Raw genomic sequence first — 21,062 nt, 5'->3', positions numbered from 1 at the left:
CTACCTCATAGACCTAAAAATAAAGGCCAACAACAGCACATCTTATGGAAAACACAAGAGAATATTTTTGCAAACTTAGGGAGATAAATTTGTATCCTATTTGCTACATGGATACAAATTTCTGTTAATAGAAAAAAAATCACAGCTTGGACTTCACCACATTAAACCTTTCTGTTTGTCAAACAGATTATTATCAAAATGAACAGAGAAGCCAGTGCCTAAGCAAAAACATTCAAAACATATATATTTGACAACAGACTTGGTCCATTTTATATTAAGAGCTCCTATAAGTCATTAATTTAAAAAGCAAACAAATCCAACCTGGCCAACATGGTGAAACTCTGCCTCTACTAAAAATACAAAACTTAGCCAGATATGGTGGTGCGTGCCTATAATCCCAACTGTTTGGGAGGCTGAGGCAGGAGAATCGCTTGAACCCAGGAGGCAGAGGTTGCAGGAAGCCGAGATTGCACCACTGCATTCAAGCTAGGTGACAGAGCCAGACTCCATCTCAAAAAAAGAAAAAAAAAAAGCAAACGAAACAAAACCAACATTTCAATTTAAAATGTGAGCAAAAGAATGAAACAAGCAGGTCACACACACAAATATATATGGCTAGCCAATGAGCTCACCATCTTTAGTCATTAGGAAAATATAAATTAAAAGCTATTTTATTTTATATTGTTTGAGATGAAGTCTTGCTCTGTCGCCCAGGCTGGAGTGCAGTGGCACAACCTCTGCTCACTGCAACCTCTGCTCCCAAATGCAAGCATTTCTCCTGCCTCAGCCTCCTGAGTGGCTGGGACTACAAGCAAGCACCATCACACTCAGCTATTTTTTTAAATGGGGTTTTGCCATACTGGCCAGGCTGGTTGTGAACTCCTGATCTCGGGTGATCTGCCCATCTCAGTCTCCCAAAGTGCAGGAATTACAGGTATGAGCCACGGCACCTGGCCTAAAAGCACATTTAAGTGCCATTTTATGTCCATTAAAATAGCTAAAATTAAAAATACGAATAACAACACCATATGTTGGCAAGTACATGGAGCAATTGAAACTCTCATTTTTTGCTGATGGGAGTGAAATAAGTTACAATCACTTTGGAAACCTGTTCTGCAGTTTCTTATAAAGTTACATATATGTCTACCCAAGTCCTGACAATTCCATGTTTAGGTATTTACTCAAGAAAAATGAAAATAAAGGTTGGGCGTGGTGTCTCACGCCTGTAATCTCAGCATTTTAGGAGGTCAAGACGGGTGGATCACTGGACGTCAGGAGTTCCAGTCCAGCCTGGCCAATGTAGTGAAACCTGGTCTCTACTAAAAATATAAAAAATTAGCCGGGCATGGTGGCATGTGCCTGTAGTTTCAGCTACTTGGGAGGCAGAGGCGGGAGAATCACTTGAACCTGGGAGATGGAGGTTGCAGTGAGTTGAGATCACGCAACTGCATTCCATCCTGGGTGACAGAAGGAGACTCTAGCTCAAAAAAAAAAAAAAAAAAAAAAAAAAAAAAAAAAAAGGAAAGAAAGAAAAATGAAAATCTATGTTCACTGAGAGCATGTGGTTGTTTAGAGTAGTCTTATTCATAGTAGTCAAGAAGAGAATGCACAGGGGAATAAAATGTTCCTATAATAACACACACAATAATATGGGTGAACCCCAAAACTTTTATTAAGTGAGAGTAGTTCAGACATAAAAGATATAATTAATTTATATATAATTTAGGAACAAATGATAATTAGACCTTGTTGTTAGAATTCAGAAAGCTGCTGGGTGGGCTCATGCCTGTAATCCCAGCACTGTGGGAGACTGAGATGGCTGGATTACCTGAAGTTAAGAGTTTGAGACCAGCCTGGTCAACATGGTAAAACTCCATCTCTACTAAAAATACACAATTGGCTGGGAGTGGTGGTGCTTGCCTGTAGTCCCAGCTACTCTGGAGGCTGAGACAGGAGAATTGCCTTAAACCCAGGAGGTAGAGGCTGCAATAAGCTGAGATCGTGCCATTGCACTCCAGCCTGGGTGACATGAGCAAAACTCCATCTCAAAAAACAAAGAGACAAAAAGTCAGAAAGCTGACACCTGGGATGAATAGAGGAATTGACTGGAAAGGAGACATGAGAGAATTTTCTTAGATGATAAAAATGTTCTGTACTTTGTTTTAGGTGTTGGTTGAATGTATATATAGTTGTCAATGCTCATTAAGTGGAATAGCTAAAGTCTTTGCATTCTAGTGTAGGTAATTAATTTCAAACTGTTTAAAAATTATATCAATGAAATATTTCAAAAACCACATAAATTTCACTTCATTGATATTCTTCCCCCAAATCCACAACCCCAGTTATACATAATGAAAAAAAAGTTAAACAAATCCCAATTGAAGGACATTTTACAAACACGGCCAGCACACCTCAAAGCTGTAAAGGTCAGGTTAAGCCAGAAAGATGGAGATACAGTCACAGAGCAGAGGAAATTAAAGAGACAAATGCAATGTGGGATTCTGGATTAGGTCCTGAAGTAGCAAAAGTACATTATGTAAGAACTGGTGAAATCTAAATAACATCTGGAGTTTCATTAATAATAATGTGCTAGTGTTGGTTTCTCAGTTTTGACAAATGTACCATGGTAACTTAAGATGTTAGCACTGGAGGAAAACTGCGTGAAGAGTATAGGAAAATTTTATATTATCTTTATGACTTTTTTTTATAAATCAAAGATTATTCTAAAATTAAAAGTTTATTTAAAATCATTTTTCAAAAGCACAAGCATACACATTTTCCAGTAACAGGGGTTGGGTGCAGTGACTCACACCTGTAATCAGCATGTTGAGGGGCTGAGGCAGGAGGCTTACTTAAGCCCAGGAGTTCAGGATCAGCCTGGGCAACACAGGAAGACTATCTCTACAGTTTTGTTTTTTTTTAAAGTAGACATGGTGATGTGTACCTGTAGTTCCAGCTACTCAGGAGTCTGAAGTGGGAGGATCCCTTGAGTCCAGGAGTTCAAGTTTACAGTGACCTATGATTGTGCCACTGCACTCCAACTTGGGCAACACAGCAAGACCCTATCTCAAAAAAAAAAAAAAAATTCCAGTAATAAAAACTAACAATGTAATTATAGAACCAATTCACTCTTGTTACTTTGTCAGTAGCAGTTGTAACAACGTAATGAGTTTCTGAGTTGCAGTGGGTCCCCAGGTTGCAAGTCACACATGAGCATGCCCAGATGAACCAGTTATGCCTGATATGTGACCCAGAGCTGATCAGAATGGAAAACTTAACTGCATGCAGAATCTAAGTAACTTGAGTTGAGGAACAGGGACCCAGTTAAGCATGAGGGGGTTCCCTGTGTTTGTTTTTAGAGCTGGGGTTTCGCTATGTTGCTCAGGCTGGTCTTGAACTCCTGAGCTCAAGTGATCCACCCACCTCAGCATCCCAAAGTGCTGGGATTACAGGTATGCCACCATGTTCAGCTCTTGTTTTGCTGAAGTACGAATTTAAAAGCCAAGGACCTGGCACCTCCTCTTTGGGACCCTCCTCTTTGGGAGCATATATATATATATATATATATATATATATATATATATATATATAGGCTGGGCTTGGTGGTACACGGCTGTAAATAATCCCAGCACTTTGGGAGGCCAAGGTGGGTGGATCGCCTGAGGTTAGGAGTTCCAGACCAGCCTGGTCAACATAGTGAAACCCCATTTCTACTAAAAATATAAAAATAAGCTGGGCGTGGTGGTGGTGGATGCCTGTAATCCTAGATACTCGGGAGGCTGAGGCATGAACTTGGGAGATGGAGGTTGCAGTGAGCTGAAATCGCACCACTGCACTCCAGCCTGAACAAAAGAGTGAAACTCCATCTCAAAAAATATATATAGTGCAAAGAACAGTAACAAAATGGATGAAAATGTTCAAATTTACATAATTGAAAAAGGATTAGATATCCCAAATAAATAACTCTTTCAAAGTTTTATAATAAAGAGGCAAATAATAGAATAGCAAAAGAGGTAAAAAAACAAACAAATAAACAAACAAAAAAAACCCAGACATTTTACATGAAACCAAAATGGCCAATAAGCTTTTTATTTTTTTTAAAGATGGGTTCTCGCTGTGTTGCCCAGTATGGTCTCGAACTTCTGAGCTCAAGGGATCTGCCTGTCTTGGCCTCCCAAAGTTCCAGAATTTTAGATGTGAACCACCACACTCAGCCCCAATGTACTTTTGAACTTTTGAAAAGACAGTCATCTCATTTGTTAGCAGAAAAATATAAATCAAAACTATAGTCATATACCAAGAGATACAAGCCACGGGCTGGGAAAAAATATTTGCAAAAGACATTTCTGATAAAGGACTATTGCTGTATATGTACTCTCACACACACACACACAATGTGAGTGTGTGTGTGTATAAAATATGTATTTTAAACTTGTCATATATGTTATAAGTTCTTTGTAACTGAAATATACATATGTTCTTTAAAACTCAACAATAAGAAGATGAATAACCCAATTAAAAATGAATGAAAGATCTGAACAGACATCTCATCAAAGAAGATATACAGATAGGAAATAAGCACAGGAAAAGATGTTCAACATCACGTTACTAGCAAATTGCAAATTAAAATGAAATACCATTATACATATATTAGAATGGTGAAACTGCAAAACACTGACAACAACAAATGCTGGTGAGAATATGGAGCAACAGGAACTCTCATGCATTGCGGGTGGAAATGCAGACTGATATAGTCACTTTGGAAGAAAAATTGGCATTTTCTTATAAAACTATACATACTCGTACCATAAGATCCCCATAATTGTGCTCCCTTTTATTTATGCAAATGAGTTGAAAATTTATGTTTATACAAAAACTTCCATACATATGTTTATAGCAACTTTGTCCATAATTGCCAAACTTTGGAAGCAACCAAAATGTCCTTCCATAGGTGAATGAATAAATAAACTATGATATACCCACTCAATGGAATATTATTCCATGCTAAAAAGAAATAGGCTAAGCTATAGTTTGAATGTTTGTCCCTCCAAAACTCATGTTGAAACTTAATCCACAATGTGGCAGTATTCAGAAGGTGGGGCTTTTAAGACGTGATTGGGTCATGAAAAGATTAATCTATTAATGTGTTAATGGATTAATAGAAGAATGGATTATCATAGGAGTGGGACCAGTGGCTTTATAAGAAGACAAAAGACTTGGACTAGCACACTCAACCCCTTTACCATGTGATGCCCTATGCCACCTCAGGACTTCGCAGAAATCCTAACAGCAAGAAGGCTCTTACCAGAAGTGCCCCTCCTTGACCTTACACTTCCAAACAGCAGACTGTAAGAAATATATTTGGTTTTTTATAAATCACCCAGTTTCAGGTATTCTGGTATAAGGAACAGAAAACAGACCAAGGCAGGCCATAGAACCATGAAAAGACATGGAGAAAGCTTAAATGCACATTGCTAAGTGAAAGAAGCCAATCTGAAAAGACTACATACTGTGTGATTCCAGCTACATAACAAATATGCCTATTCTAGAAAAGGCAAAAACTATGGAAACAGTAAAAGGATCAGGTGTTGCCAGGGGTTAGAGTAGAGGAAGGGATAAATCAGAGAAGCGCAGAGGATTTTTAGGATAATTAAAATATTCTGTATGATACTATAATGATATGATTGCACATCTGTTAAAACCCGTAGAATACATAATACCCAAAGTGAACATTATTGTAAACTATGAATTTTGGATTCTTATGTGTCAATGTGGGTTCATCAATGGTAGCATATGCACCTCTCTGGTGCAGGATGTGGACAGTTGGGGAGGCTGTGCCTGTGTGGGGGCAAAGGATATATGGGGACCCTGCACTTTCTGCTCAGTTTTGCTGTAAATCTACAATGGTGTGAAAAAAAAAATTAGGTGTGAAGACTACAGATACTATTACACATTCGTTAGACTGTCAAAATTTAGAAACCTAAAAAATGTCAAGATTGCTGAAGATATGGAGTAATCTGTGCACTTATATGTGGTATATTGACACAGCTACTTTGGAAAACAATTTGGAATTATCTAATAAGTTTGAATATGCACTTACCCCATAATCAGCAATTCTACTGTTAGGAATATCCCTTATAAAGATCTCATTGAGAAACAACTGAGAACAACCCAAACTTAATGTAAGTCACAGAAAATTTGATATTTTCACACAATGGAATACCAAATAACAGTAAAAATAGTGAACTATGGTTATGCACATCAACTGGATGAATCTCAGAAATGCAATACTGCACAAAAAAGAAAGATTAGATATGGAGTTCAAAATACATGACATTTAACGATATATTATTCTATAACATTTATGGCAAAACTATAAGGAAAAGTAAGGAAATGATTTACTGCAATTAGAGAACAGTGGTTCCTTTAGTGGAGGGTGGGAGTTGGAGGTGTGACAGATATATAAGACTCAGAATATCTCAAAGGTACTCACAATATTCTATTCTTATTCTGGATGATGAGTATAAAAAATTTATTTAATATTTAACTTGCATGTGTATATGTGTGTATTTGTCTGTATGTATGTCATATTTCACAATAAAAGCTTTTGTTAGAAATCAATCTCTAGTTTTTTATTATATCATAGTATTTTTGGTATAATTTCATCCTCATGCCCCATAGAAGTCTGCCTGTAGTAGAAGAGGAAGAGGCTAATACAGAGGCAGAAATTGAGATAAGAAGAAGAGGGACAATACAAAGCAGTTCTTTTGTACTCAGATTGACTGGCTGAGGTTGGCACTACCTTATCTTTTTATGCTATTTTTTCTTTCTCATTCTAGTTTGATGAGATTCTTGTCACTGAATATCAGGGATCCTCAATAACAGCCTTGAAAAAGATGGGAACCTTGTCATTTGTGACAACCTGGATGAACCTGGAGGACATTATATTAAGTGAAATAAACCAGGCACACAAAGACAAATAGTGTATGATTTCACTCATATATGGAATCTAAAAAAGCTGAACTCATAGAAGCAGACAGTAGAATGGTGGTTACCAGGGGCTGAAGGTGGCAGGGTGACAGAGAAGATGCTGGACAAAGGATAAAAAATTTCAGTTAGATAGGAGGAATAAATTCAAGGAATCTATTATACACATGGTGATTATAGTCATTAGCAATGTATTGTATTGTTGAAAATCACTAAGAGAGTTGATTTTAAGCATTCTCACCACAAAAAATGATATGTGAGGTAACATATGTGTTAATTAACATGATTTAACCATTCCACAAAGTATACATATTTCAAAACATCATGGTGCACATGATAAATATATATAGTTTTTGTCAATTAAAATAGAATCCTGAATAATATTTTGTGTTTACTTGTGGATTGTTTCTCTCTCCCACTACTAAAAATTTTATAAAAGCAGGGGCTATTATCTCCCTTGTTCACCCCCAAATTCCCAGTGGCGTAATACAATGCCCGGCATATAAGCACTTCTTACACATTTGTTGAATGAATAATAAACAACCTAATTAAAATTGCACCGATGACACTTTTGTAATTGCCGTTTGTGTCTATATATCATTAAGTATGGTGCTATTATTTTATCATTAGTACCTAGCAAAACCCCTAGTATATGATGAGTACTGAATAAATTAATGTTAAACACATACATAGAAACAATTTTTCTCTGCAATGCAATCGCTTTTTCAAACTGTCCTTCATTCAAAAGTCCAAGGAAATAACCTTTAGAATCAATTTGATGTTTATATCCACCTGCTTAACATTTCCAGTAAAAATAATAGTAGAATTGTATGGTGCTCACTGCAGGATCAGGCACTAGTGCTTTTTCACATAATAATTCCTTTAATCACACAACATCTCTCTGGAGATGAAATTATTCTCATTTTGCAGGTGAGGAAACTAAGACACAGAGAAATTAAGTAACTTGGCTAACATTATACAGCTATTGGTTGTACAGTCAGAATTGAAACCTGCAATCTCGCTCTTCAGACAATGCTCTTGACCATATTCCTATAATCCACAGTGGTTCTGTGCAGCCTAAGGAGTAAAATCCAAAATTCTTAGGGTGCAGATGAGGCTCATCGCGCACTCATCCCCAGCGTCTTTTTCTACCACTCTTTTCTGAATCCTAGGCTCCAAACATTCTAACATTTTTACTGATATATTTCTTCCTTTCATAGCTGCAAGCCTTTGAACACGAAAAGCCCTTTGTTCTCTTTCCTCCTGACAAACCACTCCTCATTTCTTCTTTTTTTTTTTTAATATATATTTTATTGCATTTTAGGTTTTGGGGTACATGTGAAGAACATGCAAGATTGTTGCATAGGTACATACATGGCAATGTGGTTTGCTGCCTTCCTCCCCATCACCTATATCTGGAATTTCTCCCCATGTTATCCCTCCCCTAGTTCTCCCCCCACAGACCCCAGTGTGTGATGCTCCCTTCCCTGTGTCCATGTGTTCTCATTGTTCAACACCCACCTATGAGTGAGAACATGTGGTGTTTGATTTTCTGTTCTTGTGTCAGTTTGCTGAGAATGATGATTTCCAGGTTCATTCATGTCCCTACAAAGGACATGAACTCATCATTTTTTCATGGCTGCATAATATTCCATGGTGTATTTGTGCTCTTCATTTCTTAAAACCCAGTTCAAAATGTCTTCTCTGTGAAGTCCCCCTCAATTTGGGCTCTTTCGTCTGTGCTTCTTCAACTTTGTGAGCTCTTATCATGTGATGTACTTAGTTTATATGTTTTTTTCTCTACTGACTTTGGGCTTACCTAGGTCTGGGCTCATATCTTACTTGTTTATATAGCCCCAGTGGCAAAACTAGTGCTGACATATATAAAGTACTCAATAAATGTATTTTGTTTGTTTTTGAGACAGGGTCTCACTCTGTCACCCAGGCTGGAGTGCAGTGGCACGGTCATAGCTCACTGCAACTTCAAACTCCTGGATTTAAAGGATAGAACCTGCCTCAGCCTCCTAAACAACTGAGACTACAGGCATGAGCCACCACATCTAACTACTCTTCTATTTTTAACATTTTTATAGAGATAGGGTCTTGCTATGTTGCCTGGGTTGGTTTCTAATTCCTGGGCTCCAGCAATCCTCCTGCCTTGGCCTCCCAAAGTTCTGGGATTACAGGCATGAGGTGCCACGACCAGCCACTAAATGTTTTTTAGATCGATGAACACCAAGTACAACTTGAGTTCAAATACTCAAGATATATAATGAAACGTTGACAACCTATCAGTTTGTCACTATTTATCCATCTATAAAACAAACACTGTTTTGCTGAGCTATTACAGTTTTAGTCTCTGCCTTTTTTTCTTTTGTTCCTTTAGCATTGTGTTGACACTTAGCACATCACACAAAGTTAATTAGGTGTCTGGCTTTCTCACTTGTACTGCACATGGACCTTGAAGGTAGGTGCCATACCTTTCTATCTCCAATAAAGGGGCCCAGAGGAGCTTGGAATACAGTAAAGTCTTAGTACATCCTTGTCAAAGTGAATTTAATTTCAATTAGTTGGTATGGTTAGGCTGTCTGAGTATCTCTTATCCCCAGATTTTTTCCCTTTGACAAGCTTGCTTTTGCTTTCAGTTTTTCTTATACCATTTATTTTTATCCCTATAGCAATCCAAATATGTGGAATGTAGCTTGTTGGGCTAGAGATATGAAGAAACAACTGTAGAAGATGATATATTTTCATTTAGTTTTTCAGTTTTCCTATAGTATAAACGTTAACTAGTTTTTCCCTCAAATGAAAAAATAACAGTGGATTCTCTGTCCTTCAGATTTTAAGAAAGCAATACTAAAAACATGGCATCAAAAGAAATTATTAAAAAAGATTGCTATAAAATATCACACCTACCTGTAATTGGAATCTCCCAGTATGAAAATTTCGAGAAATAAAAACACACTGAGAATGAGATTTAATCTTTGCCTTTGATGGTCTTTGCCTGAATCTCTCATCAGTTGCTTTAAATTTGTAATTCTGAAATATTTCTCTGAAAAATATTTTACAAAGAATATTATTAAACCTGAATTAGATTATAAAACAATTAAAATTATTATTTCCAATATTTATAGATAAAGCTTTAAAATCAGAATAAATAAGTCATAGCATATTTAATTTCAAAAGCACAAATCAATTTACATACTCCCTACTCATATATTAGGTTTTATTACATCTATTTTATTCAAAGAATATAAATTAAGCTACTTATTTTATTCATGAAATGTAAATTAAGCTATGTATGCAGGGCTATTATTATCAGTTTGAATGTTAGCCAGGAGTCTTTGATACATTTCCTTCTGGTTGTGAGAAAATTAATTGACTTTAATGTTAACTAGCCTTTCCATAAAATTATTCTTAATGTTGAAGGAAATTAAATAAAATGCAACTTATTGGTCAATTTGGGTATTTAAACATATTTCTGGCAAAAAGTAAGAGGGGCTGGCACAGTGGCTCACACCTGTAATCCCAGCACTGTAGGAGGCCAAGGCGGGCAGATTACTTGAGGTCAGAGTTTGAGACCAGCCTGGCCAACATGGTGAAACGCTGTCTCTACTAAAAATAAAACAAAAACAAATTAGCTGTGTATGGTAGCACACTCCTGTAATCCCAGCTACTCGGGCAGCTGAGGCAGGAGAATCACTTGAACCGGGGAGATAAAAGATGCAGTGAGCCTAGGTCGCACCACTGCACTCCAGCCTGGGTGACAGAGTGAGACCCTGTCTCAAAATCAATCAATAAATAAGAGGAAAAAAACAGAACTGACTCACATTGGAGGAGTGCCTGTAATCTTTTCTTATCCGTACAACCACAAATAAATGAGAGAGAGTTAAAGAAAATAAAGCAGTAAGTAAAACCTCAGATGATCAAAGACACTTAAGTATAAGGGAATTTAGTTTCAAACCATCATTCTCAACTTAAGGATTTAAAGAACAATGGAATATTTTCTAGCATTGAAAAGAAAGAAATGAGCTATTAAGGCATGAAAAGACATGGAGTAAACTTAAATGTGTATTACTAAAGTAAAAAAGTCTTAAAAGCTACATACTATATGATTCCAACTATATGACATTCTGGAAAAGGCAAAACTATGGGCCGGGTGTGGTGGCTCACGTCTGGAATCCCAGCACTTTGGGAGGCCAAGGCATGCAGATCGCAAGGTCAGGAGATTGAGACCATCCTGGCTAACATGGTGAAACCTGGTCTCTGCTAAAAATACAAAAAATTAACCAGGTGTGGTTGCGCACACCTGTAGTCCCAGCTACTCGGGAGGCTGAGGCAGGAGAATTGCTTGAATCCGGGACGTGGAACTTATAGTGAGCCGAGATTGCGCCACTGCACTCCAGGCTGGGTGACAGAGCAAGACTCTGTCTCAAAAAAAAAAAAAAAAGAAAAAAGAAACTAGGTCTCACAGCCATGGAGACAGTAAAAGGATCATTGGTTGCTAGGAGTTAGAGGGAGGGAGGGATAAATAGATGGACCACCGAGGACTTTTAGGGCAGTGAAAATACTCTGTGTGATCCTATAATGGTGGATACATGCCATTACACATTCCTCAAAACCCACAGAATATACAACACCAAGAGTGAACCTTAATGTAAATGATAAACTGTGAGTGATAGTGATGTGTCAATGTAGATTCAAATAATAATAATAATAATAATGCTCATTGCCATTTCTTCTTTCAGAGGTACTAGAATATTTTAAAATTAATTCAAGAGATCACATGGCCTGGCACGGTGGCTCACGCCTGTAATCCCAGCACTTTGGGAGGCCGAGGAGGGTGGATTACGAGATCAAGAGATCAAGACCATCCTGGCCAACATGGTGAAACCCCGTCTCTACTAAATATACAAAAATTAGCTGGGCGTTTGGCACACGCCTGTAGTCCCAGCTACTCGGGAGGTTGAGGCAGAAGAATCACTTGAACCCGGGAGGCAGAGGTTGCAGTGAGCCGAGACTGCCCCATTGTGCTCCAGCCTGGCGACAGAGCAAGACTCCTTATCAAAAAAAAAAAAAAAAAAGAGAGAGAGAGAGAAAGATCAGATTATGTTAATGAGGCAGTAACAATTAGGGTTCACTTATTCATTGAATTCAATTCTCAACAAATATTTATTATTTACTATGTGCAAGGAATTATGCTGGGTATTGTATATCTAGTGGTACAAGGAAAAAGAACAGCCCCTGCCTTCATGAAATTCTCATTACTTCCATTGACCTTAAATACTAGAAAGAAGACAGACATTAATAATGTAATCACAAGAAAATGAAAAATAACAACAGTGGAAATTGCTGACAAGGAAAGCTACCTGCTATTGTGGATGTAACTAAGGGAATTAATTTGGTTAGATAGGTCGGGGAAGGCTTTCCTAAGGAAGGGATGATTTAACTGAGCATCTGAAGAAACAGCAACAGTTTTTAAGTAGAATGTGGTGGAAGAGGGGACATGTGAAAGTAAAAATATTCTAGACAGAGAGACTATCACATACAAAGACCTACTGGCCAGATTAGAACAATGTAACCGAAACACAGAAAGCAAGAGGGAAAGTGAGATAAGACTGGGGCGTATGCTTGGGCAGACCATGTAAGCCCTTAAAAGGTTTATCTTTATCCCAAAGCCAATGAAGTCCTTTAAAATATAGTGAGTGTGGGGTAGAATGGTAGGGTGGGCCTAGCGCAGTGGCTCACACTTGTAATCTCAGCATTTTGGAAGGCCGTGGCAGGTGGATCGCCTAAGGTCAGGAGTTCAAGACCAACCTGGCCAACACAGCAAAACCCTGTCTCTACTAAAAATACAAAAATTAGCTGGATGTGGTGGCACACACCTGTAGTCCAGCTATTTGGGAGGCTGGGGCAGGAGAACTGCATGAACCTGGGAGGTGGAGGTTGCAGTGAGCCAAGATCACACCACTGCACTCCAGCCTGGGTGACAGAGCCAGATTCCATCTCAAAAAAAAAAAAAAAAAAAAAAAAAAAAGTGGGTAGGGTGACTTGATCAGATTTTCCCTTGGAGAATATCTGGTAGAAGTATGGAGAAAAGATTGAATGAGTACAATGCTGAAGGTAGGAGTCAGTTATAACTGCTTTTGTAGTAGTCTCTGTGGAGGATAATGAGAACTTGGATAGGATGGTGGTCGTGGTATAGGAGATAATTGAATAGATATGAGCAATACACGAAGTAAAGTAAATAGAGCGTAGTGATGATTCAAGTTCAGTGGGAGTGGGGAAAAGAGAGGGAGATTCAAGGATGTCTTCATTTTTAGGGAAAAAAAAATAAAACCCATTCCTTCCTTGACCTTGCATTTTCCCCCAGCTACTGCGCTATTTATGGGATCCTGTTCACAAAGAGATGTCTATACTCGTCTAAATTTTCTCACCTCTTGTGTTTGCTCAAAGGTGAGCTTCTAAACCCCTCATGCCAGTAAAACTGTTCATCAAGGTCACCAATGACATCTATGTTGCTAAATTCAAAAAGCATTTCTCTATTCTCATCTTTCTCAACTTGAGTACCTTCAATATAGCTGCCACCACCTTCTTGAAACAGTTTTAAATTTTGACTTCCTTGACACCATAGCTTTCTGATTTTCTTTCTTCACAGGCATTGTTGATTCTTTCTATTCTTCTAGATTTCTAAATGTTGGTGGCATGAAGAGCACAGTTGTAGGACCTGTTCTCTTTTGACATTGATTCCTTGGTTAGTCTCAGCCAATTCTATGACTTTAGATACTCTCTATATATCAAATCTTCAGCCCTGACTTCTCTCCTGAAGTTTATACATGGATATCCAACTGCCTATTTGACCTTTCCATCTGAATGTCTAACAGGCTTTCAAACTTACATCCAAACGCAACGCTTAGTTTATCATCTACTCCTTAAATTGCTCCTCCCTTTCATAATCTCCTTGTCTCGGAAAATGGCTGAGCTTAACTGAGCTGAGTAAAGTATAAAATACGTAGCTGCTTACAGTACAAACTTATGTGTCATCATTAATTCTGCCATTTTCATTCAATCTGTCAACAAGATCTGCTGACTCTACCTGCAAAACCTATCCCAGATCCAGCTCCATCTTTTCATCTTCTCAACTTCCACGTTAGTGCAAAAGACACCATAAACTCTCACCCAGACTATGCAATAGTCTCCTGACTTGCCTCTCTGCTTTCACTCTTGCTCCATTAAAATTCAGGCTTCACAGAGACATAAAGATATTTTTTAAAAAGTATAAATCAGAACTTTCATACATTGCTGGTGGGAGTGTATACACACTTCGGAAAAGTGTTTGGCAGTTTCTTATAAAGCTAATCATATGAATCAACAATTCTAGTTTTAGATATTTACCTAAGAAAAGTGAAAGTACATGTACAAAAGATTTAAACAAGAATGTTCACGGCAGCCATTTTCCTAAGAGCTAAAAACAAAATGACCCCAATGTCTATTAACAAAAGAATAGATAAACAAACCAAGGTGTATTCATCAAATGGAATATTACTCAATAAAAGCAATGAACTATGGCTGGATAAATGCAACATAAATTAATCTCAAAAATATTATTATTATTATTTTGAGACAGAGTCTTGCTCTGTTGCCCAGGCTCCAGTTTAGTTGCATGATCCTGGCTTGTTGCAACCTCTGCCATCTAGGTTCAAGTGATTCTCCTGCCTCAGCCTCCCGAGTAGCTGGAATTACAGGCATGTGCCACCGTGCTGACTAATTTTTGTATTTTTAGTAGAGACAGGTTTCACTGTTCACTGGTCTCGAACTCCTGACCTCAAGAGATCTGCCCTCCACAGCCTCCCAAAGTGTTGCGATTACAGATGTGAGCCGCTGTGCCCGTCCTGGAAAATATGTTGAGTGAAAAAAAAAAACCAGACATAAAAAGTCCATATAATCCAAGAACAGGAAAAATTAATCTACGGCGATAGAAATCTGAATAATTCTAACCTCTAAGGTAGGAGATTGGGAGTGATGCCTGGAAAGGAACATAAGGGAATTTTCCAGGCTAAGGGAAAGCTCTTTATCTTGATAGAGTGGTGGTTACATAGGTGTGTATTTGTTGAAACTGATAGCTGTACATTTCAAATCCATGCACTTTCTTGTATGTAAACTAAACCTCAATTTTAAACAGTTATTAAAATGTAAATCAGCTATAAAATAGTCTTTATTTATGTATTTTTGAGACAGAGTCTCTCTTGTCATCCAGGCTGAGCACAATGGTGCAATCTTGGATCACTGCAACTTCTGCCTCCAGGGTTCTTGTGTCTCAGCCTCCTGGGTAGCTGGAATTACAGGCATGTGCCACCATGCCTGGCTAATTTTTTGTGTTTTTAGTAGAAACAAAGTTTTGCCTTGATGGCCAGGTTGGTCTCAAACTCCTAGCCTCAAGTGATCCACCCACCTCAGCCTCCCCAAGTGCTGGGATTACAAGCATGAGTCATCACACTCTGCCTAGGACAGTCTATAAAATAGAAATAATATTGCTTCTACCTCATTGGGTTAAGTCTAAATGAGATAACATATGGAGCACTTAGAACAGTACCTATGTAGAAAGCACTCAGTATTAGCTACTATGACAATGCTATTCCCCTTGTTTAGAACCTCCCAATGGCACTAATAAAATCCAACTCCATATTCTAGCCTACAAATTCTGGCCTACAAATATGATCTGGCCTTTACATGCCTCTTCAATCTCATGATTGTTTTCCTCTCACACTGCAGATTATTCACATTGGCTTTCTTTCTGTTTGCTAAATATGTCAAGACCATTCCTTAGGGTCTTTGTATTTGCTCTGCTTTTACTTTAGACAGCTCTTGCACAAAGTCTTCATACATCTGGTTCCTTCTAACTTAGGTCTTAGATTAAATACAACCTACTTTAGTACACACATATCCTGACTACTTTATTTGTTTATTATCTGTCCCCTGCTAGTGGCATTGCAAATCTATGAAACAGAAACTTGTTTAACTTGTTCACAGTTGTATGCTTAATACCTAGAACAATGGCAAGCACTTAATAAATATTTGTTGGAAGAATGAGTAAGTGAATAATTTCTAGGTTTCTGACTAGTGAATGTAGATGGGTATTGTGTATTCATTTGAGACAGGTAACACTGGAAGACTGTGTGGGAAGATTATGTTACAATTTATATGTTTTAAACCTTAGACAATGTAAACACTGAAATTATTATTATTATTATTATTATTATTATTATTATTATTTTGAGACAGAGTTTCACTCTTGTTTCCCAGGCTGGAGTGCAATGGCATGATCTCGGCTCTCTGTAACCTCTGCCTCCTGGGTTCAAATGATTTTCCTGCCTCAGCCTCCAGAGTAGCTGGGACTACAGGTATGCACCACTACATCCAGCTAATTTTTTTTTTTTTTTTTTTTTTTTTTTGTATTTTTTCTAGAGACAGGGTTTCACCATTTTGGCCAGGCTAGTCTCAAACTCCTGACCTCAGGTGATCGGACTGCCTTGACCTCCCAAAGTGCTGGAATTACAGGCATGAGACACGGCACCCAATCTGAAACAATTTAATAATTAGAAACACCAAATTTTACAGTTGAAAGGAGTTAAGGTGGTAAATAATCTTTTTTTCTGTTTCTGATAGAAGACCACTTTTAGACCATACCAGGGCATTCTGTCAGCTTTTTTCTTAAGTATCTCCTGAAGAAAAACTTTCCTTTTCTGTAATGTTTTCAATCTCTAAAGTTGGGAGTCAATTTTTAAAAACTTTTCACCTTACATTGCAATCAAACCGATGTCTTCTAGAAAATAAAGGTCGGGCGTGGTGGCTCATGCCTGTAATCTTAGCACTTTGGGAGGTCGAGGTGGGCAGATCATCTGAGGTCAGGAGTTAGAGACCAGCCTGGCCAATGTGGCAAAACCCCGTTTCTACTAAAAATACAAAAATAGCCAGGCATGCCTGTAATCCCAGCTACTCTGGAGGTTGAAACAGGAGAAATCGCTGGAACCCAGGATGCAGAGGTTGCAGTGAGCCAAGATCATGCCACTGCACTGCAGTCTGGGTGACAGAGCAAGGCTCTGTCAAAAAGAAAGAAAGAAAGAAGGAAGAAAAAAGAAGGAAGGAAGGAAGGAGGGAGGGAAGGAAGGAAGGAAGGGAGGGAAGGAGGGAGGAGGGAGGGAGGGAGGAAGGAAGAAAATAAAGTCTGTCTTGTTATCCTTCAAAATTTTAATGCGTGAACATTGCTATTACCAGTACTTCTTTTTTCAGGCTACTTAAAAAATGTAAAGCCTTCCATCCCCAACCAAAGGGGGGACCAAATTCCAAACTACACAACCAATACTATCATATTTATTAGAGTTTACTACCATTTGAAAAAGTCCTTTATTGAAGTTTTAAAAGGAAAAAAGGTTAGACAAATATTCGAATAAACCTTACCTTCGTTTGCAAATCAGGAACCACAAAGCTGATGCCAAAGCAAAGAAACCAATTCCCAAAATAACAGCGCCAGCAGCCAGAAAATAGGTTAAGTAATTAAAAAAACCTATACAAATAAATTACAAAAGATTATTTCATGCATGTATTTTCATTCTCTAGGTAAAATTAAATGATGTACTTCAAATGATACCACATGGTGTAGTGCTAAGATATTAATCAGGAGATTGGGAGATGGGAATTCTAGTCCCAAGAATTCTAATGAACTCCAAGACCCTGGATTGGAGAATTACACAGGGCCTCCTGATGATCACAGCCCAGGACACATTTCTTTGACAACGCCAGTGTTTGAAACCTTGGTTTTGTTTGTGTTTGTACAGCTGCCACCACCTTGTTATCTGTTTTTCTTCCTTCTCAGTCTAGGGTTTTTTTTTTTTTTTTTTTTTTTTTTAATTTCTCCAGTCTCATTCTTGGCAGCCCTCCAACATAAGACACTTTTCATTTTAAGATTTGTATTATCAGTCTTTATAAGGAGGCAGATAAGGGTAATAAAGCAACAAATATGAGGAATTCTTAAGATCTTAGAAATCTTTACAAGTTTTATCTAAAAGGTAAAATGAGGATGGGTGTAGCGGCTCATGCCTGTAATCCCAACACTTTGGGAGGCTGAGGCAGAAGGATCTTGAAGCCAGGAGTTGGATACCAGCCTGACCACAAGCGAAACACCATCTCTACAAAAAATTAAAAAATAATTAACCAGGGTCTGGGCAAGTGGCTCACGCCTGTAATCCCAGCACTTTTGGAGGCTGAGAAGGGCGGAATACCTGAGGTCAGGAGTTTGAGAAGAGCCTGGCCAACACGGTGAAACCCTGTCTTTATTAAAAACACAAAAATTAACCTGGTATGGTGGTAAGTGCCTGTGGTCTCAGCTATTTAGGAGGCTGAGGCAGGAGAATCACTGGACTCTGGGAGGCAGAATTTGCAGTAAGCCGAGATAGCACCACTGCACTTGAGCCTGGGCCACAATGTGAAACCCCGTTTCAAAAACAAAAACAAAAACAAAAAAGAAAAGAAAAAGAAAAAGAAAAAATTACCCAGATGTGGTGGCACTTGCCTGTTAGTCCCAGCTACTCGGGAGGCTGAGGTGGCAGGATTGCTTGAGCCCAAGAGTTTGAGGTTACACTGAACTAAAATTACTCCACTGCACTATAGTCTGGGCAACAAAGTGAAACCTGTCTCTCTTAAAAAAGACAAAAAGAAAGAAAACTAAATGAAAACATTATAAAATGAAAGCATAAATGCCTGTAGGAATTATATGGTGTTACCCTTCATTTTACAGACGGTAAAATTGAGCTCCACGAAAGAAAGGTAATGAACTAAGGTTATGCAGCAAATTAAAGCCAGTCCTCTGGGGTTTTTTTTTCCCCATTATCTTATCACTGCTACAAATTATAGTAATTCTGGTATGTATTAAAAATAATTAGGAATGAAGAAGGCATGGGGTAATTATAGGTTGGTCAAGTCTTCATTAAGATTCTGAAATCTGTGTAAACTGTAGAAAGCTTTCAAAAAAGAAGAAAGAAGAAGACAAAGATGAACAAGAAGAAGAAGAAGGGGAGGAGGAGGAGGAGGAGGAAGAGGAAGAAGAAGAAAAGAAAGCTTTCTGGTTTTTTTTTTTGTTTTTTGTTTTTTTGTTTTGAGACAGAGTCTTGCTCTGTCACCCAGGCTGGAGTGCAATGGAGCGATCTCTGCTCACCGCAACCTCTGCCTCCTGGGTTTAAGCCATTCTCCTGCCTCATCTTCCTGAGTAGCTGGGACTACAGGCGCCTGCCACCACACCCAACTAATTTTTGTATTATTTATTTATTTATTTTTGAGACAGAGTCTCACTCTGTTGCCCATGCTGGAGTGCAGTGGTGTGATCTCAGCTCACTGCAACCTCCACCTCCTGGGTTCAAGTGATTCTCCTGCCTCAGCTTCCCAAGTAGCTGGGATTATAGGCATCTGTCACCATGCCTGGCTAATTTTTTGTATTTTTACTAGAGACAGGGTTTTACCATGTCAACTCAGCTGGTTTTGAACTCCTGACCTCAGGTTATCCACTCACCTCAGCCTCCCAAAGTGCTGGGATTATATGTGTGAGCCACCGTACCCGGCCTACTTTTTGTATTTTTAGTAGATGTGGTGTTTTATCATGTTGGCCAGGCTGGTCTCAAACACCTGACCTCAAGTGATCCAGCTGTCTTAACCTCCCACAGTGCTGGGATTACAGGCATAAGCCATCGAGCCCAGCCCAGAAAGAAAGGTTTCATAGGAGGCTTTACAGCTTGAACCTTAAGATAACTGAAGAGTATATTATTTTGGCAAAAGATCGAGGGTAAAACTAATTGAAGATCTTTTGTGTGAATATACTATCAAGTTTCTCTAAGAAAATGACATGATAAAGACTTTTGTTGTTTCCATATTTGTATTGTTTTCTAAGTAATTGCCAGCTTCAAGATAGTGCCTGTCAAATCTTAGTTTTCTTTGAGATCAGAAATGTCTACATTCGAGGGCCGGGCGCGGTGGCTCAAGCCTGTAATCCCAGCACTTTGGGAGGCCGAGGCGGGTGGATCACGAGGTCGAGAGATCGAGACCATCCTGGTCAACATGCTGAAACCCCGTCTCTACTAAAAATACAAAAAACTAGCTGGGCGTGGTGGCGCGTGCCTGTAATCCCAGCTACTTAGGAGGCTGAGGCAGGAGAATTGCCTGAGCCCAGGAGGCTGAGGTTGCGGTGAGCCGAGATTGTGCCATTGCACTCCAGCCTGGGTAACAAGAGTGAAACTCCGTCTCAAAAAAAAAAAAAAAAAAAGAAATGTCTACATTCAGGAATTAATTAGTGATACAAAAAGGTTATATAAGATTATTTCTCATAGTGATACTTGTAACCTAAAAACTCTAAATGCCCCAAATTAGGAAGTCAAATAAATTATAGTGATGCTATATACGAAAAATATATCTAACATTTATACTGCAAATACCATATGCCAGACACTATTCAAAGTGCTTTAATAACATTATTTAATTCTCCAAATTTTATGATTTCTGTACTTTACATATGAGAAAACAGATGAGGCAAATTGAGGCTAAATAGAATAGAACTGGTAAGTGGGGGAATGGTAGTAATTTACATGTTGCTAAGGGACTTTATCATCTAGATTGGGTAAGGAATAGAGACAGTGAATATCTTTTGATTTTTTTTTTTTTTTTTTTTTTTTTTAGAAAAACAGTTAAATACAGATGTTAAAAATTTAAGGGTAACCAAAGCAATCTACAGATCCAAAATGATCCCTACCAAGGATAACCAAAACCATCTACAGATTCAATACAATTCCTGTCAAATTAACAATGAAATTCTTCACGGCAATAGGAAAAAATTATAAAATGTGTATGAAACCACAAAAGACCCTGAATAGCAAAAGCAATCCTGAGCAACCAACTAACAAACAAACAAAAAACAAAGTTGGAGGTATCACATTATCTGACTTCAAAATATACTACAATGCTATAATAACCAAAACAGCATAGCATTGGCATAAAACCAGAAACATAGGCCAATGGAACAGGATAGAGAACCC

The 21,062-nt window shown here is 38.2% G+C and overlaps 1 protein-coding gene across 1 annotated transcript in view; it reads right to left on the bottom strand.

Annotated features, from left to right (window-relative positions):
• Window positions 1-21,062, bottom strand: part of C11H1orf185 (chromosome 11 C1orf185 homolog) — a 48,547-nt gene that overhangs the window by 11,812 nt on the left and 15,673 nt on the right. The window contains exons 2-3 of the mRNA XM_074381538.1: window positions 17,446-17,551; window positions 9,904-10,039 (exon numbers count right to left, since the gene is read on the bottom strand). Of these exons, the coding sequence (XP_074237639.1) occupies window positions 9,904-10,039; window positions 17,446-17,551 (242 nt within the window). The remainder of the gene's footprint in view (window positions 1-9,903; window positions 10,040-17,445; window positions 17,552-21,062) is intronic.

Source organism: Saimiri boliviensis, chromosome 11 (assembly GCF_048565385.1).
Source record: "Saimiri boliviensis isolate mSaiBol1 chromosome 11, mSaiBol1.pri, whole genome shotgun sequence".
Taxonomy (NCBI): Eukaryota; Metazoa; Chordata; class Mammalia; order Primates; family Cebidae; genus Saimiri; species Saimiri boliviensis.
This window is presented reverse-complemented; position numbering and strand designations above follow the sequence as displayed.